A 22,601-nucleotide genomic window follows, 5' to 3' on the forward strand; every position below is an offset into this window, starting at 1 on the left:
CTTTTTTATAGGAATTCAAAAGTAAGAAGTGGTTACATATTTGAACAAACCATGTTTTTTAGTTACTTTATTTTTTTATTTTCACGTTTTTTTGTGTGTAGATTTTAATTTATTTTATTAAATATTTTTTATTATCCTTTATTTAAAAAAGTTTAACGTGGGCTTAGTAGGTTTTATAGATATATTTTGTTTTTTTTTATATGGTTTTTAAAAACGGTCACATTAAATTTGAAACTGCTTTAAATTCTATCTTGTATTTTAAATTGTAATTTAATATTTGATATAATTACATGTAATTAATAATTCTTATTTTATAAGAAAAAATAAAGATTAAAATGATTTTATTATTATTGGTATCTACAGTTGGTTATATTATTATTATTAAATAAGAAGGTTGTGGAAAGATGGTTAAAAATATTTTTCCAAAAAAAATTGGAAGCACACACACGTTACAATTTACATATTCAAAATTTAAAATTATATTTAAAATAAATTAGAAATTTATATGTAATCCTATAACATGTGATTAATTTTAACTATTTAAAAAATCTACTTTTTATATATATATATATATAGAATATATATATATTATTATTACTATTACTATTATTATTATTATTATTATTAATATTATTATTATTCTTATTATTATTATTATTATTATTATTGTCATTATATATACCATATGTGTTTTTTGCTGATGGCTGATTTCTTTTAATAATATAATATAGAAAACGTATTTAAAAATTCAATTAAATAGATAACTATCTATGATTATAAAATATCACATTTTTTTTTTGAAACGGTAAAAGAATCAATTAAAGGCAAACATAACAAATTCAGAAACTATTTTTAAAAAAATTTATTATTTAACCCTATTATATGTAATTAATAATTTTTTATTATTTTAAAAATTGTTTTTGTGGTGCTGACACGTGACACTTTTTCTTCTCCTATTATATATAGATAGATATTAGTAATTAAAATATAATTTTAAATAATAGTTTTTATTAAATTTTTAATTTCAGTTTGGTACTATTTACTTTTCACCACATCTATTGAACAAGGATTAAAAAGTAAAATAATTAGTTGTATTTTAACTTTCTAAAATGTTACTAATTTATTTTATTATACTTGACCCAAGTCGACTTTAACATGATTCTTAAGCAAGTTTTTATCATGGTTGTATCTTACAAAATTAAACTATTTATTGATGTTTTATAACTCTAAGCTAAGCTTTATTATTACTATTATTTTATGGAGAAAATGTAATAAATTTCTCCAATTTTTCTAAATAAGCAAAAGGGAAATATTAAGTTTTGTATAAGAAGTAAATAATGTGAAACGGTTTAAACATTTTGGAATCACAATCAAAATAGCTAGACCGCAAGAAAGCAACTTTCCTTGGTTAACGGGAATATATGTTAAAATTCTAGTCACAGGAAATTTAAACGAAAAACAAAAATTACATATCCTTCATTTATTAAGAATCTCTCTTTATATTATTCTAACAAAAATACTTGGGACTATTGTAGTATTAAATTTTAACCGAAAACATTTAATATGAACATTTTATTTTATTATGTATCCAAATGATCAACTAGAACATATTATACTTTTGTGTGACTAAATAAAATATACTAAGAGATTATCGAAGTATTAAAAATAATTTAGAAAATGTATAGAAACTTAGTCAAAAGGCCGTAGGGACGTACTTAATATCAGAGGTTTGTCAATTTGGTTCAAAATTTCAGAACTCACAGGTTATGGCTAACTTGCTGGCATTGCATGTTTTAAGTGTGGTTGAAGTTTTAAGTGTCGTATGATGAGAAAGTGGCAATGTACCTCTAATTTGGGCATCATGCAGAGGAATCCTTCACGTGGTGTATTTTCATATTTTTTTTCGGGCGGAGGAAGGTAACAAACCCATATTAAAGCTTCAACTAAATTCATATAACGCATTGCAGAGTCTATTTGGTGGTACTCTCAATAAGATTTTTTCCTTATTAATTCAGGCTCACATTCGAAACATCTAATTAAGAATAAGGGTGTGTTTGGTATGAAGGAAAATGTTTTCTTGAAAAACAAGTAGATTTCTAACTTATTTGCTCATTTTAGTTAGTGGGTGGAAAATATTTTTTAATGATTGATTGATGAATGAAAAATAATTTTCAGATAGAATATAATTTCTGATCTGAAAATCAATTCCGATAATTGATATAGGACCCGACCCCGACACTCAAACTAGGACAAGACCCCAATGACCGTTCCAAAATTTGACTTGAGATTTGACCAAGGACCTGACCCGGGAATTTTTTTTTCAAAATCAATTTTTTAAAATTTTTTTTTTAAAAAAATTGACGGGGTCACGAGGGTTGGGGGTAGGGGTGGCATAAAAATGAAATTTTTAAAATTTTGAAATGTATTTCAAAAACATTTAAAAAAATAATAATAATTTGATGGGATGACGCGGAGGGGAGTAGTAGGGAGTAGGGGTGGGATTGGCGTAAAAAATTAAAAAAATTAAAAATTGAAATATTTCCTAAAAACAATGTTTTGTTAAAAAATTTTTTTGACGGGAATGGTCTTTGGGGGGGTGGGGGATTGGGGTAGGGTGACGTAAAAATGAAAAAAATTTAAGTATAATATATTTTTCAAACACGATTTTAAAAATAAAAATAAAAATTGATGGGGATGGCCTGGGTGGGGGGTAGGGGTGGGGGTGGCCTAAGGGGGGAGGGGTAGGGGTAGAGTGACGTAAAAAATGATTTATTTTAAATTTTAAATATTACGCAAAAATAATTTGTTTTTTTAAAATAAATTGACGGGGGTGGTGCGGGAGGGGAGTGGCTTGGGTTGGGGGGTAGGGAGTAGGGGTGGTAGGAGTTGGGTGAGGTAAAAAAAATCTTAAAATTTGAAACATTTTTTTATTTGTTTGTTAAGGGGGGGCTGGTTTGGTGGTAGGGATAAGTATATGGAGTATTTGAAATTTAAAAAATAAGAAAATTTAAAATTTTAATTTTTTTTTGAATGGAGAGGGTCGGGTACGGGATATGGGTAGGGTAAGAAAAAAATTGAATGATGAAGTAGAGTTTTGGGAAATGTTTTTCTTAATTTTGGAAGGAAAGTCATTTTCTTTAAATTGGAGGATAATGAGTTAATTTGGAAAACATTTTCCAATCATTTAAGCCAACCAAACATGAGAAAATTGGAAAACATAATGTTTTCCTCCATACCAAACACACCCTAAGTGTAGAGCAATTTAAAGCACTGTACAATAACTCATGTTGAAGTATTTCCTTTTGTTGAGTATCACCTTCCAATTTTATGTATATCTAATCTGGCATTTGTTTCTCTCTCACCAGTGGCGAAGCTACAGTGTCCTGAGGGTGTCCATTGTCCAATTGGACACTCTTCGCCGGAAAATTATACCATTAACCTCTTGAACACATCAAGATGCTCCGGCCTAGCAATGTGAGCCTCTCATGCTCACACTGTAGGCGTGGGTTCGAATCCCCTGCTGCATTTTATAATCATTTTTAATAGAACAATCCTAATTGAATTTTCAATGAATTTGACTTTTTATTTTTTTTCATTAAAATTTGAAATAAAACTTGAATGTAATTATTTAATTTAAAGTTAATAAACAAATTCTAAACTATTTCTATAAAGCTGCTAAAAGCGAACAAAAGAACATCTCGTTTGATTTTGCTTATTATTCCTGTCTCGTTATTGTTGTCATCACCATAGATTAGAGAATGTTTGAAACGTAAAAATAATTTCATTTTAAGCTTAACCCCCCCCCCCCCCCCCCCCCCCCCCTTCCTTTTTCTTTTTGCTTTGTTCATTCACTTTATATTAAATTAAACACAAAGATTAAAGCTAAATATTATGCAGTTTGATTTTTAAAATTTTAGAACATTTATTCGTAAAAAACGGTAATATTAATATTGCGTAGTTCAATTTTAATTCTTTCAATGCATCCATTCATCGAAAAAAAATATTTATAATATATTTGGACACCCTTCATAAATTTCTAGCTTCGCCAATATCTCTGACCAGCCTCCCATATTCACAATGTTAAAAGGTCCTTTAAAATATGAAAACGTCTAAGTAGCTTTGAAAGAGTTCAGTTTGTTTGTTCCATACTTTATGAGAAAATGAATTTCCTGCTATTTTACATGTTAGTCATTTCTTTGGAAAACAAAGCACATGAGCTGACGATTTCTTACCTAATGAATGAAAATAACATAAAAACACATGTGAACTTTTCTGCAAAGCAAAGATCACAATCTCCAAACAGTTGTAGTAATAATTATTGTTCAAAAGAATATCTAATAAAGATAGAATATATGTGGAAAATTTTCTTAATTATGATAAAAACATGTATATTTTGTATATTTTGGTAATGTAATTTGATTAATTTCAAATTATTACTCTTAAAATAATAAATTCATTAATTTGATGTATCTATTATCAATATATGATGTATCCAGCAAACTAAATACTTAGATACATGAGTGTACAAGTACATTCATATGTATCATAGAAATATCTAGCATTAATTTCATGTATTTGTTATACGTATCTAGTATTAATTTTATGTATCTATTTATATATATCTAATATTAATTTCATGTACCTTTTATATGTATCTAGTATTGATTTGATGTATCAAGTATCAATTGCATATGTTATGTCCAAAAACATGTATCTCGAATACATAATAATCATATACATTTAATTATGTGTATCTAAATATGAAATATAGCTGAAACACATGAATTTAAGAACAAATCACGACTGTAGAGTATCAGTTACAATATATTTTGTAGAAAGCTTTTTAAATCTTCTAGGAAAAGTACTTGAAAAATATAAAATCATGAATAAGATAATTTGTTTGTTCCAAATTTGTTAGAAAAAGAATCTCCTGCTATTTTAAAGGACAATTTATTTGGAAAACAAAGAACATAAAGGGAGTGTTTGGTATGACGGAAACATTTTCCAATTTTCCCATGTTTGGTTGGGTTAAATGATTTGGAAAATGTTTTCCAAATTAACCCATTTTCCTCAAATTTAAGGAAAATGACTTCCCTTCAAAATTAAGGAAAACATTTTCCAAAACTCTCTTCCAACTTCAAATTACAATTTTTTTTGTCCCTACCCTCAAACCCCCCCACCCCCCCACCCCAAAAAAATAAAAAATAAAAAAATTAAAGCTTGTTTTTTAAAAATATTTTTAACTTCAAACACTAAAAAATCTTTTCCGGAAAATATTTTCTACTCACCAACCAAACATGAGAAAATAAGTCAAAAATTTACTTGTTTTCCGAAAAAATATTTTCTAGGAAAACATTTTCCTTCCTGCCAAACACACCCGAAAGCACTATTTCTTATATTAATTAGGAAAAATCCTTTTGGCCAGAATGGTAAAATAACATATTTCACACTATGTCATTTTACCTTTTTGAACATTTTTACCCTTTTAACTTTAATACCTTTTAATTAAAAAATAAAAAAAGATCAACTTATTTTAAAATAAAAAAAATATTAACACACGCACTGAAAAAACAATATAACGACAAGTGTTCATTAGAGTCTAACATTGTTGCAGATTTTTTTTTTATTATTCATTCAAAAAAATTAATCGAGAGCACTTTTCTACCAAAAATGGTGCTTTTGCCACTCAATTAAAGGTCCATACATTACTTCAGTGACATAATATGAAGTTCATAAATAATACTATTTCTTACTCTGAGATTCAAATTTCTAAATTTTAATATTTTTGATAACTATGTAAAACGTACTAAATAATTTAAAACTTAAAATATTTAAAAGGCATATAAAAAAAATCTAGTAAAAAATAACTTGATTGATGCTCAAAATTTCATTTGTGCCACATAAATTGAGATAGTTGAAATATCAATCAACCCAAAATATTTTGAAGAAGGATTAATGCATCATATAAAACCATGTGGTAATATTCGTGTAGAAAAGAACATCTAATAAAGCTAAAAATTCAAAACAAACAACATGAAAATTCTTGAAGAATAATGAAAAAAGTTGTGTAACTAAAAACTCTCTAGTACAAGTTAAATTAGTGCACAAAGCTTTTCTTCTTTAGGAGTGAAGTGAATTATGAATAGTCAAAGCTTTGATCCTCTTTAATTGAAGTTGTTTGTCATCATGAGTAGTATTGGGCTCCTCAATATTAGTAATCCTTTTTCGCTTGAGAAACTTGACAAGACTTTCAAGGCAAACATGAGGATCTTCACTCTTCATAAATTGCTCAGCAACTTCTGCCGGACTGACTTGTGCCCCTTCAATCAATTCTTGTGCTTCTTTAAAATTGTTGTAAAGAGGATCGCTTATTTCCAGATAATTATTTGCCAACACTGTAAAGCTTTCACTGGTTAAGTAAGACATGTGAATATGCATGTCCATTCGTCCAGGTCGCAATAGAGCTGGATCGAGCTTCTCTTTGTTATTTGTGGTAAATATAACAATCCTTTCATCACCACAACTCGACCATAGCCCGTCTATGAAGTTTAATAAGCCACCAAGTGTAATCTGCACAAAATAAAAGTGAGACATTATGGATTGAATATATATATATATATATATATATATCAAGTTTGCTCGCTCAAAAATTTTATGGTGAAAAGGGGCACGTACCTCTTGATCCCGATCCCGTGAACGTCCATTGTAATTTGTGCGAGTTTCACTTCTTTCAGGCATGGTAACACTGCAGTCAATATCTTCAATGACAAGTATTGATCTATTCTTGGTGCTGAGTAAGAGCCTTCTCAAGTCAGCATCCCGCTTTATATTTGAGAATTCCAAATCATATATGTCGAATTTCAAATAATTAGCAATTGCAGCAATCAAACTTGATTTCCCAGTCCCTGGTGGTCCATACAATAAGTATCCCCTTTTCCAAGCTTTTCCAACTCTCCTGTAAAACTCCTTCCTCCTTAAAAACCTATCAAGGTCCTGTATTATGGTTTTTTTGAGTGCGGGTTCTAAAGCTAATGTCTCAAAAGTTGAAGGGTGCTCAAGGTTCACCGAATCCCAATTTATAGAACTGTAACAATTACTAGATAGAGAATGCAATTGAATAATTTTTTTCTCATCGCGCATGGTTTTGGCTGTGTTGAGTACAAAAGGGATGTAACAATTCAATATCCTGTCCTTGTGTTCTTTGCTAAAGCTGAGCTCAAAAGAACGTTTCTCAGAAAAATCACCTTCATTATCAGCTTGAAATCTCAAAATCGACTTTTGAGCTTCATTAACAAACTTCCAAACCAATTCAATCTCTTCAAAGGAATCAGTAATTTTCCCACAATTCCCAAATTTAACATTGACACCTGTGTCTTTGGGTCGTTTGGTAATTTTGAAACGTTGAAATTCGGGGCTGAATCGTGCAGACAAATAGATCTCAGCACAAGTGAAGACATCGTTGATGCCCATGCCATCTCTTTCTTCGATAACCAGAGTTACATTTGATGAATTTGGGCGAAAATAGCTACGGATTTTGGTTTCGATATACAACTGAACTTGCTGAGGGATGAGTTGATGGATCATTGTCTTAAACATTGTAATTGCAGTAGATACTGAGGCATACGCCTGGAACATTGTAGCCGCTGAAGGCAGACTTGAGAGACTCATCATATCTTTTATTTCAACAAACAAAATATTAAGCAGATAACTTTGCAACCCCTGCTGCTATTAATATACTAGTTGTAATTTTTTCTTTTAATTCCGATTCCTACAAAAATAAGGATTCAAAATCCCTTTACAAACTTGGTGTGGCTTTTGAGAAAAAAAAAAAAATCATAAATTTTGAAAAACAAGCCAAAAGACTAGTTTCCCAAACCAACTTAAATTAGAATTTAGATAATGCTAAAGGTCAAGTTGTAAATGGAAAGGACAGTAAAACTTACATGAAAAAAACGAAAAACTTTAATATAAGCAAAACTCAAAGGGTAAAAAAAAAAGGTACTCCCTCCGTCCCATTTTATTATGTGGCACCATTTCTTTTTTGGTCAGTTCCACAAAGAATGTCATATTTCCTTATATGGTAAGTATTTAAAGATACAATTTCTCTTTTACCTTTATTGGTCCCACTTAATCTTAAAATAATACTCCAATACATTTATGAGGATAGAGAAAAGTGAGTCTACTTTTTAAAAGGCAATTTCATAAATATTTCAAAGTCTTCATTTATTTCTTAAACTCCGTATCCGATCAAATGTTGCCCGATCAAATGGGACTGAGGGAGTAATAGACTGACAGGCCAACACTTGTCCTAGTGTCGTTGAATATATTTAATTGAAGTACTTTATAGTGTACTAGATCGACACTTGTCCTATTAAGTATATTGCATACACCATTGAAAAAGTTTTTTATTTTAATAGTGATGAATTAGTTAGAATATTAAAACTAAGAAAAATGCTCAAATATGTGATCAAACTATTGAAAAAGGTTCATTTATGAATTATATATATAATAAATGATAATCTATATTAGTGGAACTATAATTTACTTCAAAAGAATCATGAACTTTTAAAAAAGAAGTTTATATCTTTATATTGATAATTTGATTTGTATTTAAAATTTAAATATAATTTTTCTTTGTTTATTAATATATTAGTATATATCGATGTATATTTCCAACTTTCAAGAGCTATACTTAAATTTTTATTTTTTTAAAAAAATAATTCATTAAAAAGTATTCGACAATGATTACTACGAAAATAATAAGGGAAGAAAATAAAACATACTCGTTAGAAAGAAAGAATTAAAAAAACAACTGAATTTTCAACTTTCAATTCATCTCTCGACAGCTTAATTTTTATTATATACTTATTACTTTAATTGAGAACATGTAATATTAATTGGTAAAACTTATTGTAAAATAACGTATTCATTTATTATTACTGATTTATATTTAGCTTTAACCGCGAACAACTATAGTAATATAAGATAGAGGAATGAGAAAACATATTATTATAAAAATATAGAGAAAACAATTAACATCAAATAATCTATAGTACCTGCTAAAATAATTCAAGAAAGTTTATGAACATTAGAAGAAACTAAGAAAATAGTAACATACATTTAAAAAAATCGTATCAATCCATCAAAAATAACTCATTAATAACTTACCAAACAAAATAGGGGAAATTTACATCCACTTATAATTTCATTCACCTATTTTCAATTTGCAAAAAATCACCAACATATATCGCAAGTAACAATATAATATTATATAAATATTTCAAAAATAAAAGAAAATAAAAATAAGGAATTCAAAGAATTAATTACCTGACATAAAAAAAAAATGAAAAACAGGATTGATAAGAAAGTAATAGGTAGTTTTTTTTTAAGAGAATCTTTTTTCTACAGCTCTAAGTTTATATTGTTGTGATAGTTTGTAATGAATGTCTTAAAGTAAGTATTGATCATACGTAATAAAAGCTGAAAATTGGAACTTTTATGAGCAGCGTGGTGAGAATCAAAATGAAGATCCACTTAATTGAATTAATCAATTAATCATTGAGAACAAAAAGGAAATATCAAATTTATAAAAGTTTCAACTCTTTAAGGGGAAAAAATAAGCTTTGTAAATTTGATTCTTTATAAGTTTTTTTTGCGTGAATCTGAAAGTAAATTATTCGTTTCCATTTACAACTTGAAAAGTTCGGTGATCATAAAGGGATGAAAATGTGTGGTTAATTCATTTATTTGTCGTATGCAGTTTCGGAAAATAGAGAAAAGATTAAAAAAAATAAAAATGGAAAAGCATAAATAGTAATTGATAGAATGAAGACATACCTTTAAGGAAATAAAATAAGTGGCAATAATAGAAAGAGATACAATCATATACTAAATCCCAATAATTAATGAGGAAAGAAATATTTTCATAAGTTTTTAGTTAAAAAAAAAGAAAGGAAAGGAGATAAGTAGCGTTGCTTCCCAATGAGAAATGTCTCCTCACTTCATTTTATTATAACTCATATAGATATGTATGAGCTTAAAGTTTCTACTCCCTCCGTCCCTATTTACTTGTCCATATTTCCTCTTTTAGATGTCCCTATTTACTTGTCCATTTTGACAAATCAAGAGAGGACAGAAAAAAAATTCCTATTATACCCTCATTTAAACTTTTTGAAAATTTAAATTTCCCTCAACATTGATTAGTTATCTTGAATAAATTTATTTTGAAATCATAATTAATAAGGGCAAAATTGTAACTTCACTATGATAATCATTATTGCCTTAATATATGTGTCATTTCTAAAGTGGACAACTAAATAGGGACGGAGGGAGTATAAAAGGAACCTTAAGTGGTTCAAATGGCGACAAACAGAAATCCGAATGGTGATTTAAATAATGGCATCTAGGGCCAATACAATAGTATGACGGGAAAAATGAGGTTATACGACTACAATTTTTTTCCATCAAAGTGTAGAATTACACTGCTTAATGCTTTTATGAGGATAGTCGTTGGCCTTTCATAGTGCCTATTACTGTGATTTATTATGTATGTAGGTCGCAATCAAAGCCTAATTCCATGTCACCTATCTTTTCTACAAGTGTAATTTCAACATCACCAAGATGCAATATGCCAAAACTATGCCATCAGTAGAAAGGTTACTTTTACAAGAAAACCTCCATTTTATGGATAATATTTGACTCAAATTGGAAAAAAAAGGTATTAAAGTTAGAATAGTAGTAAATAAATTATATAAAAGTTAAAAAGTTATATTTAAATATTCCCTTGTGGTTGCATGACAAGTCTACGCTTAGCCAGCATTACTAATATTAAAGTGGATGAAATAGGGGAGAGAAAATGGAAAAGTAGATATTTGTGTGATTGAAAATCATTATAGGAAGGTGTCAATCTTTTATAAATGATTTAAAAAGGAAAAAATGACGCATAAAATAAGATGTGTTCTTAAAGGAAACTCCACCTAACGTGGCTAACCCGATACTTGCAAATACTGAAATAGTATTATGTAAGGCCAAACTATAGTTTTCTCAGTGCTGCTGAGGCAATAACTTTAGTTTAATCTGAAGAAAGGACATTAATAATTTACTCCATTTAAAAGAAAAAAGTAGTATCAAGTACAACTTTTTCTTCCAGCCAAGACAAGTGGACAGAAGAGAAAGATTGTCCCAACCAATCAGCCCCTAAAGCATGTGATTTACTCGATTGTGTCCTTCTACTCGTTTCAATACACTTGCAGAGATATCATCATTTTGAAAGAGACATTGGCCAAATGTCAGAAGCTACTGGTTTCATTCAGAACATTACATAATTTAAAGAAAGGAACATAAGCACAGTTTTGATTCGAAAGCTGTCCACTAAACGCACCAATTTGAACCAAAAGGTTTCCTTTTTGATCAAAGCTTAACAAATAGTACATAAAATCCACATTGGAAGAAAGCCCTACAGAGAGATTCTCAAGGACACTCCACAGTCTGGAGCTGACAATGAATCCCAATAACCCCTCTAAAGCCACTTACACCTCCTTTTTCAAACCAAATTAGTTTAACTCCCAATCTTATCATAATGTAAATTAATCTCATTACATTCATTCATAATCTGATAAGAAACACAAGAAATCAGTCTTTCCTCAGTTCCATTTCTTCTCTACGAATGCCATCAGCATTTAATACAACTATCTCCAGTTTGTCACCCTGCAATAAGAAAGCAAAACATTCAGAAATACAGGCTGATAGTGAAAGAATTTATTTCTCTATGATGCCCAGACTCGGGTGTGGATCTAAAGGTCCAATTCTTCATCACATAAATTTTAGGATTCAGAATTATGGATCCAAGTGCAGATACAGGTGGTGGATACAACCAATAAATGTATATTACGACATATAAAGTATATATTCAGATTAGTTGAAATTGCTGAACTAAACCTCGTAAAATTTTCATTGTTTATAAACACCAACATTTTATTCTTACCTCTGTAAAATAAAGGCATACAAGTGACAAACCCAAAAATCAAAAACAAATATCAATCAATCTATACTTCTCGATCATAGAATGAGATCAAAGTTCCCAAGGTAAGTTGATCAAATCTGTTGTGGATCCCGCACCCATGTCATGTCGACACGGGTGCGGCAGGGATTTGGAAGAGTCCGTGCAAAAGTATATCATAAGAGAAAAAGGGGAAGGAAATTGGAAATTTTCTGGCGCTTGATAAACCGAAGTCCAAGAAGCCAAAGAGTTTGAATTCTAAAACAGATCGCCTAAAAGATATCATACAAATGACTTACGGTGTATATATCCCTTTCTGTTGCTGAAGCAAAGCATGTCTTAACTAAATCAATGGCTTCTGATTCAGAAAGTGGAGTAACAGCATCCTGCAGAGGTCATGGGAACTCCGTTAGCAAATGGCTATATTTTTCTCCTCATTTTTAGGTCAATTTCAAATGCTTCGACTATATGAGAAAATTTGAACAGATAAAATATGGAGCAAACCACAGCAGGCAGCAACAGAGGGCTAGGAGACTTCAGTTGGTTGTCCAAGAAAGGCATGATCAGAGTTGAACCAGAACCTTGAGAGCTGTAGCCAACCCTCTCATATGATCCCACAGCATCATAGGTGAAGACACACCCCTTCCCTACAAATTTTATGGATTAAATTGTTTAAGCTTCTTTACCAGAAAAGACTACAAATAAATAACTTTAGACAATAGCTAACCCATTACCTTCATTGTCAAGGCCACCTAGAACATTGAACGAATAGTAGGGGAAGAAACGTTTGTAGTATAGTGTGTTCGAAAGAAGCTGGCCCATAGCTGGACAGCTCATTTGCTTATTGTGCTGGTGCTGGTAGATCTATTGCAAAATAATAAACATTAAAAGATCCTTATCCAATATCTCAGAAGAATGTAAATGCTAAACTCTAGACAGCACATGATCCATGATAAAAGAATTACAGATTACCATTTCAGATATCATCCTATATTTTAGTCCCATTAGGGATACTATAAACATACTATTTCAGAAGTAGATAACATGTAAGGTGAAAATCAATATTTAGTTTCTTAAGAAATGAAAATACAACGGAACAAGAAGAATGGAAATTAGATTTGGAAGCAACAGTTGTACCTTAATAGTTAATGCCATATCCCAAGAATGTCAGGAGAAGTTCCTCTATTTGTAGTTTTTATTGCAAGAACTATTTCAAATAAATATGATGTACATTTAAGTGAAAATGAGCTTATGATACATGTTTTACACTTTTCCCTGCCCGCTTTAAATTGCCAACATCTATTGAGCCCTAGAATATAGTATAGATGGGTGAGACCATTTCCACTGAGTTTTGAAGCCAAAAGAACAACAGATTTCTCGATTATTGAAAAAAGAACCTAAGATTTCAAGTGTTATTGACAGTGTATCTGTGTTGATTAACGCGACTAAGTGATACAAAACGAGCGATCATGCTTTCTCGAGGGTGAAGAGGAGAAGCGACATTCATACGTCGTAGTAAAATTCAACAATATGTGAATGACTCAGTAAGCATTTGTGTACCCTTTTGAGGTACAATTTCTTCCTTGATATTGAGTTTAGTTTAAATATCACTGACTTTAACTATTTTCAGGGGCTTGAATTGTTTTTCTTTAATTTTATTTTACAACTCAAACATATTTTTAACTAATATTTATGTGACTTTTTAGACTATTTATACTCATCATTAAGGGACACGCACAAGGCATGTACCAAAAACTAGGTTCTGATCATGTCATGCATAATTGGAAGAAAAGAAAAAAAGGGAAGTCGGGGGACCCAGTGCACTGAAGCTGCTCCCGTTATGCGTAGGGTCTGGCGAAGAGCCCGACCACGAGGGCCTATTGTAGGCAGCCTTACCTTGCATTTCTGCCGGAGGCCATTTCCAAGGCTTGAACGCGTGACTCCTGGTCACATTGCAGCAACTTTACCAGTTACTCCAAGGCACCCCTTCAATTGGAAGAAAAGAAAACGAACCTAGTTTATGTATTAATTATAACACCTAGAAACCCCCATCCCCACCCCAATCCTGCCCATAATCATATCCTCTGGCTAAATAATTTTAAAGCTCATAGATCAGATCATGGTCACTGTTCTGTCTCTCTATCACATAATGCACACTCAGTTTTCTCCATAAAGTCACGCACATAATGCAAGCTAACAATCAAAATTTTGGTTCTCAACGAGCTAATAGGTTCATATTGCACAAACAGGTGAAGCACACTGAACGAAGATACAAAAACATCCTACATGCTCCATACCAAACTGTCTGAAGAGATAAAGGATTAACAAAAACTTTTAGCATTTTTACCAGATGTCTTGATGCCAAAACCTTTTGCAAAGCTCTCACGTCAGCCTGAAATCCTGACGATGCCATCACACATTTATCCGCTCTACATAATCAGACAGTTAACATGCAAAACTGATATATTAGGAAAAGGTTTGGGTAAAGATAAAAGAAGAGAAACCAATTAGTATCATGACGGAAGGTGAAGATTACAGGTATGCATACCCATCTCATTCATTCTCTCATGCTACAATGTATACGAGGACTAAAGGAGATAATAATATGTGGGTTCATTGTTAATCCTGGAAGTGCAAACCTTGCTATGCTCTCATCCTCCCAGGCAGAGGCAGTTAAAGGCAAGTTGGTTTTAAAACCGCTTCACAAATAGAATTTCTATATGCATGGGAAAGTTATAGTTAGCAAATACAGAGTCTATTTAGTAAAGGTTAAACACATTTTATGCAATTACGAGCCGTGAGGAACTTGATATTGCCTCTTGGCTAAATTTTCTTTTTAATTACTGACTGTGCCTCGTCAAGCAAACAACAAAAACAGCACTGAAAGTAGTTCCATTCGTGATTCATCCAAACAGAGAAATGAAACCCTAGGTTTGCATTCTGATCTTTGACTGCTCCCTCTTTTTCCTCCTCCAAACCTGCTCTCCACTCCCACCCCTTGGCCTAGCCTCTCTCTTCATTGATTTCCTGGCGGCAGCTCAATGAGATTTAGTTCTCTTCTTCTCTTTTTAATATGTTGAGTCAATAATTATGCTTGAATTGTGATGGTTCTATGTTAGTCTGCGTCTTTAAAATTAAGTACTAATAGGTCAGTTCATCCACTTGATATGAAAACAATAATTGGATAACAATATTCTTTTATAACCAAGAAATCCCGCAAGGCTAGTGGCGGTTTGAATAATTTTCCCACCCCTGCCACTCCAATTGCATAGTACACTACTCTTACGAATCATTATGCATGGGATAAATTTTACTTTGTGCAGTATAGAAGGGAAATTTTAACTTTGTACCGAAAAAGTGATTGCAATGCATAGAGCTTTATCCATCAAATATATAGATCTATGTATAAGATGTTATTAGCGTACTTCATAGTATTAACCAGCTAAATGGCACAGAAAACAAGTTATTTGAAACAAATAAAAGGAACATACAGTTTAATGATCTTGGAGTAATCGCGAGTAAGAATGTTGTAGCCAGTGGACATGCGAGTATCTGCTGCAATTACACAGTAATCTGCTCCAGCTACTGCCACGCAGGTTCTGCAAAGTCGAAACGGGAGGGACATAAGCACCGACATTGAAAATGAAAGAAAGAAAGCAAAAAAAAGTAAATATTTATGAAACATTACCCGCCATTGTTGTCATAAGGAGACCAGTTAGCTTGCTGCTTCGTCATGGTGATTTGATGGGTAGAGAGAAAGGGATATCGATCTAGGGTTGCAGAAGAAGATTCAATTTGAAGAAAGAGGGAAGGACTGATGATTCGTCTTCAGCAAGTCATCTGACTCTGAGCGGTAGATGGGCTTAGTATTAAAAGGCCCCCGACTGCTTCCTCATTAGGCCCAATATTTTTGTCTATGCAGTCTTCGCGGTCCACTTAAAAATGGGTTTATTGGTCCCTGCCCAACTTATTTTACAAAACTTTAAAAAAACTACTAACTAATATAGAAAGATATTTTTTTTGTGTGTGTGCGTGTGTGCCATATTTCACTTGAAAAAGAAAAATTAAAGTCTTATCAGAAAAAATCATCATTTCAATTTAAATACTCCTCAAATAAGCTTTTCAAAGTCTAATATTATATCAATAACTATAACACATCCACTGAAATCTCACAAAGTAGACTTAGAAAAGGTAGTGTACGCAGACCTCAAGCCTTATGTCTTACTACTATAGAAAGACTATTTTCAAAAACCCTCGGCTATTGTACAAAATTCTAAAAAATAATATTACAAGTTAGAAGTTGGGAAGTTCTAAAAAAATGGGGTAACTCTAGTTTTGACAAAAGAAAAGAGAGTATTCCGATAACTGGATAAGCATACGTCCATTAGACCACAGCCGAAATAAGTGCACGATCTCATTTGTCACATGCCAAGAATCTGCCCCTCCTTTCGAGCATGCCAAGGGATATCAATTGGAGAATGGAGATGTCCAATTTTATCAACTAATCTGTACCTACCAAATCACTTTTCCTATATTTCATCTAAGTTCTTTGAATAAAATGTCTCAATCATATTAACATACCAAATCACTCTTAGATACATATAGGAGGCGATTGACCATGATATTTTTAAAAAAAATAAATTGAAGTTGAGTTTCTTTTTAAATAGTATCATTTTTCAGTGTGAAAATAAAATCTATTTTTAATTATTTTTTTTTATATTAAAACATGGCCAAATGACCACTATCAGTTTATCCATTTCAAGCAATAAAAAGCATCCAAGGCCAAGAAGTTTGCTTATGTTATGATTTTTCTTTTTTGAAGATTGCACTTACTACCTCGTATATGTTTGATTATTGTTCACAAATTTTCATGATTAGCTGTCAATATCATCTTTTATGTGGTCACTAATAATAATAGACCATGCCGGCAAGGAGATCACATTTAGCATCTTACCTAGGTACTCCCACATTCACTAAAAAAAAAACCGATAAATACAATGTGTAGTTTACTAAACTATCCTGATTTAATAAACGTCTTTTGACAATTAAAAACTATTATGAAGATTAGAGTATAAGGATATATTTGAAAATATATTCTAATTTTTATCATGAATTTCTGAGATGACACTTATTTTGAAATGGATGGAGTATATCAAAAGTCTCAATCAGCACAAAGAAAAGTAATTGAAAGCAACTTACATATATTTGTCAGCCTGTTCTTTTATTTTAAGTAGTATCTTAAAAGATAGATCCGTATCCATTGTGCAAAGCAAGTGAAGACAAAAGATCCAGGCTTATGGCATATTGTCCTATACTTACATTTGAATTTTCTAATCTCTACCTAATGCATTTTTAATTATGCCTTATAAAGTGAGTGCATTACTATATATTAGTGATAGTTTATCCTTTCAAGTTGACATTAAAATCGAATCAGAATATGCTTACCATGTCAATGGAAGACATTCTTCTCCTACTAAGCAAATACTATGATATTCTTCTGGTTTCAATACTTGTCATAAGTATTACTGCACTTTACTTGTCAAAGGGAGCTAAAAATGCAAAAAACTGCATACCTGGGAGTTTGGGAATACCTTTCGTGGGCGAAACCTTTGCACTTCTATCAGCAACCAACAGTGTCAAAGGTTGTTATGAATTTGTTAGACTTCGACGCGAATGGTAAGAAACTCTTTTTGTTTTAAATCCATGAAGTTTTAATGCAATATCAAATCCAGCAATTTGCTTTTTCTATATTGAGATTACTATATATATACTAGCTTTAATTTTATATTGAGATGACAGACACTAGGTCAACTGTTCCTATGACAAAAAACAGAGAAAGTCCATAGGCATTCTATTCTATGGACTTTCTATTCAATATTTTCCCAAATGTTTATAAATCAGCATAATAAGTTCCTATTTTATGATAAAAATCCCTCCTCATTTGTTCCTCCAGCATATCAGCTATAGTGTATATAGCAAATTCTGGTAGATTGATTGTTGTTTAACACACAGGCATGGAAAATGGTTCAAAACCAGAATTTTCGGGAAGATACATGTGTTTGTTCCAAGTGTTGAGGGTGCGAAAGCAATTTTTACTAATGATTTTGCTCTATTCAACAAGGGCTACGTGAAATCGATGGCAGATGCTGTGGGAAAGAAAAGTTTGTTATGTGTTCCTGAAGAAAGTCACAAAAGGATTAGGCGCCTCCTATCTGATCCTTTCTCTATGAATTCACTGTCTAAGTTTGTCCAGAGATTTGATAAAATGCTATATGAAAGATTGAAGAAAGTACAAAAGGAAGGGAAGAGTTTCACTGTGCTTGACTTCAACATGAAGGTAACTTGTCTATAATCTATTACTCCACTAGTTTTAGTACTAACACAAGGGTCATTATGGCTTGGAACAAATTTAGTCCCTTCCTGATCTTTTTTGATTTGTTTTGAACAAGATTTAGTGCATTGGCCTGGGCCTTTTGATACAAAAAAGATGTATCAAAAGAAATAGTACCGCTGTGTGCTGCTGCAGTGAGTGTACGTATGCTGACCACGTGAAATTTTGCTGCAGATAACATTCGATGCAATGTGCGATATGCTGATGAGCATCAAAGATTCTTCTCTGCTAGAACAAATTGAAAAAGACTGCACTGCTATTTCTGATGCCATGCTGTCCTTTCCAGTCATGATTCCGGGCACCAGATATTTTAAAGGCATCAAGGTAGGGTTCTTGATGACTTGCGACATGTGAACAAAATTTGACTTGAGTAAACAGATCATTAGATAACTAAGATTTTTCGCTTAATATAAGAGAAATTAATCTGTACTACTATTAGATTATGCTCATCCTCAGATTCCGTACAGGCACGTGGGAGGGTAATGGAGACCTTTAAGGGAATGATAACAGCTCGGCGCAATGGGAAGGAATATTATGAAGACTTCCTGCAGTCCATGTTGGAGAAGGATTCATGTCCAGCTAATCAAAAGCTTGATGATGAAGAGATCATGGATAATTTGTTAACGCTGATAATTGCAGGGCAGACAACAACTGCTGCTGCAATGATGTGGAGTGTCAAGTTTTTGGATGAGCACAGAGGAGCCCAGAACAGGCTCAGAGTGAGTATCCATATATATATCACAAAGACATTCTGTTACATTATGCACTTTTATGCTGACAAAATGATTAAATATATATCCTACTTGTGGCATTTCAAAAGCATAATTTTTCTATTAGCCTATAACATGTAACTGGTGACATTATGCACATTTTTTTCACCCAACTTTGGCTTACATGTGTGAGTATGGAAACTGATATCTCAAGAAATTTTATTCATATAAAACACAAACATGTAGTCAGGTGTATGACAAATAGTTTAATACAGGAAGAACAGCTTTCAATACTCAGAAGCAAGCCTAATGGAGCCTTACTAACTATGGATGATCTCAATATCATGTCCTATGCGTCAAAGGTTTGTAGAAACTACATCTTATAGTCGTTCTTCTTGATTTATTTAACTCTTACTACAGCAAAATTATTCGGTGTTTTTCACCATATTATATCTGCACCAGAATCAGATAAGATGTAACTCTATTTCCTCTATATTTAGGTTGTGAAAGAGACGTTGAGGATGTCGAATGTCTTGCTATGGTTCCCTCGGGTTGCACTTAATGACTGTAGTATTGAAGGCAAGTTTATTCTTCGCACATTACTCCATATGTGGAAAAGTTTGTGACACTGCAATTCCTCTGTTAGTTGGTTGTAATTCCACAGGAATAAGAATCATCTGACAACTATTTTTTTCTGTATGCTCGTGACAGGTTTTGAAATAAAGAAAGGATGGCATGTGAACATAGATGCAACGTGCATACACTACGATCCAACATTATACAAAGACCCTATGCAGTTCAATCCTTCAAGATTCGATGTACTAATTAAGTTCTATTGCTTGGAAATGTTATGAACATTACTATTTAACCATGCATATTTTTCTCATATTCAGGAAATTCAAAAACCATATAGCTACATTCCTTTTGGATCAGGACCCCGTACTTGCTTGGGAATTAACATGGCAAAAGTGACCATGTTGGTGTTTTTGCACAGATTAACAACTGGATACAAGTAAGTAAATCCTTAATTGTAATTTATCAAATTTTCCTTTGATAATTAACTTACATTTACTATCACGATTATTATATAGATGGACAGTTGACGATCCAGATCGCAGCTTGGAAAGAAAAGCCCATATTCCCAGATTAAGAAGTGGGTGTCCAATAACTTTGACAGCCTTGCAGGATGAATAGCAAACTTCTCCAAATGGGCCCGTTAAGAAGATAGATAACAAGTTACAAATTTTATTGTGGAACAATGGGTCATAGTAATTGATAGGAATGGATGATGTAATCCAACTTTTCCTAGTTGATAATTCTAAAGTATGAATATGAAAGGGAAAATAAAAAGTATTCGTCCTGCATGACAGCTACAATGAATTGGAAAATTTGAATAAATGCAAAAAGTAATCATGAATTTTTAACTGATACTATGGATCCGCCCCTATCAGTATTCGAACTTGATTGGTCCTTATCGAAATTGCGCACTTACAAAATCGAGCATTGTGGGGTGGGTTCTTCCCTACGTGTCACGTGAACGACATGTGGTGATCTCTGACAGCAAGGACAGACTGAGGGCACTAACGGAGGGGGAGGCCCAAACATATGGGCCATGGTCTGGGGGTCGGGTTCGGGTTTGGGCCCTTTTTGTTCGGGTTTTTTCGGTCCATCTGGTTTTGGAGGAGCTGGTGGAGGCCCAATACTGATCACCTCCGCAAATTTCCCAGCTTTCCTTGATCTTACAATGACCTCGTATGGGTCAGCGTTCCCCGTTACGCTTAAAGTCCCCTTTGCTCCATCAATTTCTATTTTTTCCACACCTTCAATATCAAATTTTAGAGTTTCAGTTTCATGAATTACACGTTTTCAATTTATAACCAAGGAGGAGTAGGATGAGAATTGGTTAAATTTAAATTAATCTTGTCATAAATAGCTTTAAATCCTAATTTTGTAGTAACGAATACTATAAAAATGTTTGAAAATTCTAATCAAATAAAAATTTGTTGGATTCCCCAAAATAATAACACTGACATGTAAGATGAAATCAATAGGAAACTCAGAAAGAGTATTGGATCTGATGTAGACATCTAAGTCATTAGATTTACCCTAATGACCGGCACTCGTCTTAGGCTTTGCCTATTGGCACGGTTACCACACAAGGTTGTAGTGTAATTAGTACTTTTTTTTAATCATAAGTTTTAGATTCAATCACTAGCTAGAATGAACTTGTTTTTAGTAGTGAGTGTGTTACCCAAAAATAAAACTTTCTAATACGAATCCAAATTAATCAAGTTTCAAAATGAATACCATGAACTAGATAAGAAACCAAAACAGATCATCATAACTTTCTTTCGAGCTAAAAAAGTGTTATTGCATATCTAAATACCTAACTAAAATGTGATTTAGCGGCTATGCTTAGTAGTTTCCATATCTTAGGTAACAGCAGTGTAAATTAGTAACAATTTTGGACAACAATGATGTTATATCAAATTCTATTCCTGAACCAAAGAAGATTATACTCAATGATACCTATGAGGTATGTAAAGATATGACACATGAGTCTAACTCAACCCAAAAACTGGCTCATGAGTGGAGGATTGTCCTAGTCCATATAAAAAGACCATCCGTCTTCAACCAATGTGAGACTTTTACACACTCTAACAAACTATTCATATACTACACACATAGACATATGGAAGAACATACTTTAATTAGTTAGTATAGATTTTTTGAATAGCAATCCTGATTACAAAACAAAGTTGCAGGGAATCTCAGTAGCTCAACTGGTTGGTTGGCTATTTTAACTCGTACCTTATTGATGAGGGTTTGATTTCCACATTGTAGCACTTTCCCTATTTCTCCTTTCCCTACCCCAATTTTTGAAAGGAAAAAAAAAACAAAGAAAGTTGTAGTACCTGGCAGACCTGAAACAGCTTTGAGGATCTTCCTCTTGCATTTATCACAAGAAACATCAACCTTCAATACAGTCTTTTGCACCATCAGCAAGAAGGTCTATTTTCTTTTTATCTATTTCAGAATATATCTCTAAATAGAAAAAAAAAACTCGACAATGATTTATGTAACTTCAAAGAAAGCACTAAAACTCAATTGTCTTCTCATTTATGTTCTCCAATAAATGCTTTTGGTTGTTCACCTGCCTCTCCTGATTTTGTTCTCCAATAAATGCTTCCTTCCAAATTCCAATTGTCATTTTCCGTCTTAGAAAACAATGCTATTATTTTAATTATTTTCAACGTTTGATTTTTTCTACACCCCCGCCCCCTCTTTATATATTGACTAGATGTTAATTTCTTCTCGAATGTTATATCATCTATGTAACACTAGCTCGAATCCAATTAGTCAAGTGTCGTCATATGTTGAACTCAACAATCAAAACTATTTGTTACATTTTTTGGGCGGAGGAAAATGAAAAGTGAGAAAAACTAAAGAATTAAGATGACCAAGCTTACGGCAAAAAATTAAAATCCTCAAATTCACACGG

At 32.1% G+C, this 22,601-nt stretch overlaps 4 protein-coding genes across 4 annotated transcripts; 1 reads left to right on the forward strand and 3 right to left on the reverse strand.

Annotated features, from left to right (window-relative positions):
* Window positions 1-6,120: 6,120 nt before the first annotated feature.
* On the reverse strand, window positions 6,121-7,671 carry LOC125822484 (AAA-ATPase At5g17760-like). Its single transcript, XM_049501884.1, has 2 exons — window positions 6,676-7,671; window positions 6,121-6,570 (listed from the first exon to the last, which is right to left on the reverse strand). The coding sequence occupies exons 1-2, from the start codon at window positions 7,669-7,671 to the stop codon at window positions 6,121-6,123; spliced, it is 1,446 nt and encodes a 481-aa protein (XP_049357841.1).
* Window positions 7,672-11,522: 3,851 nt separating this feature from the next.
* LOC125822485 (proteasome subunit beta type-1) lies at window positions 11,523-15,835 on the reverse strand. Its single transcript, XM_049501885.1, has 7 exons — window positions 15,687-15,835; window positions 15,490-15,597; window positions 14,346-14,427; window positions 12,733-12,862; window positions 12,503-12,645; window positions 12,298-12,384; window positions 11,523-11,706 (listed from the first exon to the last, which is right to left on the reverse strand). The coding sequence occupies exons 1-7, from the start codon at window positions 15,731-15,733 to the stop codon at window positions 11,632-11,634; spliced, it is 672 nt and encodes a 223-aa protein (XP_049357842.1). The 5' UTR covers window positions 15,734-15,835; the 3' UTR covers window positions 11,523-11,631.
* A 1,597-nt stretch (window positions 15,836-17,432) lies between these two features.
* LOC125822083 (abscisic acid 8'-hydroxylase 3-like) lies at window positions 17,433-20,331 on the forward strand. The gene is made up of 9 exons (XM_049501449.1): window positions 17,433-17,674; window positions 18,011-18,335; window positions 18,564-18,713; window positions 18,857-19,108; window positions 19,375-19,461; window positions 19,600-19,678; window positions 19,811-19,917; window positions 19,993-20,111; window positions 20,191-20,331. The coding sequence occupies exons 1-9, from the start codon at window positions 17,436-17,438 to the stop codon at window positions 20,291-20,293; spliced, it is 1,461 nt and encodes a 486-aa protein (XP_049357406.1). The 5' UTR covers window positions 17,433-17,435; the 3' UTR covers window positions 20,294-20,331.
* A 256-nt stretch (window positions 20,332-20,587) lies between these two features.
* Window positions 20,588-22,118, reverse strand: LOC125821941 (heavy metal-associated isoprenylated plant protein 43-like). The gene is made up of 2 exons (XM_049501294.1): window positions 22,015-22,118; window positions 20,588-20,919 (listed from the first exon to the last, which is right to left on the reverse strand). Exons 1-2 carry the CDS (start codon window positions 22,097-22,099, stop codon window positions 20,588-20,590), a joined length of 417 nt encoding a protein of 138 aa, XP_049357251.1. The 5' UTR covers window positions 22,100-22,118.
* Window positions 22,119-22,601: the final 483 nt, after the last annotated feature.

The sequence above is a fragment of the Solanum verrucosum genome, unplaced genomic scaffold (assembly GCF_900185275.1).
Source record: "Solanum verrucosum unplaced genomic scaffold, falcon-dt-bn FXZP01000103.1, whole genome shotgun sequence".
Taxonomy (NCBI): Eukaryota; Viridiplantae; Streptophyta; class Magnoliopsida; order Solanales; family Solanaceae; genus Solanum; species Solanum verrucosum.

Coding starts and splice junctions, on each gene's coding strand:
- LOC125822484 (XM_049501884.1), bottom strand. CDS start 7,671: ATGATGAGTCTCTCAAGTCTGCCTTCAGCGGCTACAATGTTCCAGGCG. Junction 6,571..6,675: donor CACGGGATCGGGATCAAGAG/GTACGTGCCCCT, acceptor TATTTTGTGCAG/ATTACACTTGGTGGCTTATT.
- LOC125822485 (XM_049501885.1), bottom strand. CDS start 15,733: ATGACGAAGCAGCAAGCTAACTGGTCTCCTTATGACAACAATGGCGG. Junction 15,598..15,686: donor CCTTATGACAACAATGGCGG/GTAATGTTTCAT, acceptor TCGACTTTGCAG/AACCTGCGTGGCAGTAGCTG. Junction 12,863..14,345: donor TTTTGGCATCAAGACATCTG/GTAAAAATGCTA, acceptor ATTTTGCAATAG/ATCTACCAGCACCAGCACAA.
- LOC125821941 (XM_049501294.1), bottom strand. CDS start 22,099: ATGGTGCAAAAGACTGTATTGAAGGTTGATGTTTCTTGTGATAAATGC. Junction 20,920..22,014: donor AGCTGTTTCAGGTCTGCCAG/GTACTACAACTT, acceptor TTGATATTGAAG/GTGTGGAAAAAATAGAAATT.
- LOC125822083 (XM_049501449.1), top strand. CDS start 17,436: ATGCTTACCATGTCAATGGAAGACATTCTTCTCCTACTAAGCAAATAC. Junction 18,336..18,563: donor TGCTTGACTTCAACATGAAG/GTAACTTGTCTA, acceptor ATTTTGCTGCAG/ATAACATTCGATGCAATGTG. Junction 20,112..20,190: donor AGATTAACAACTGGATACAA/GTAAGTAAATCC, acceptor ATTATTATATAG/ATGGACAGTTGACGATCCAG.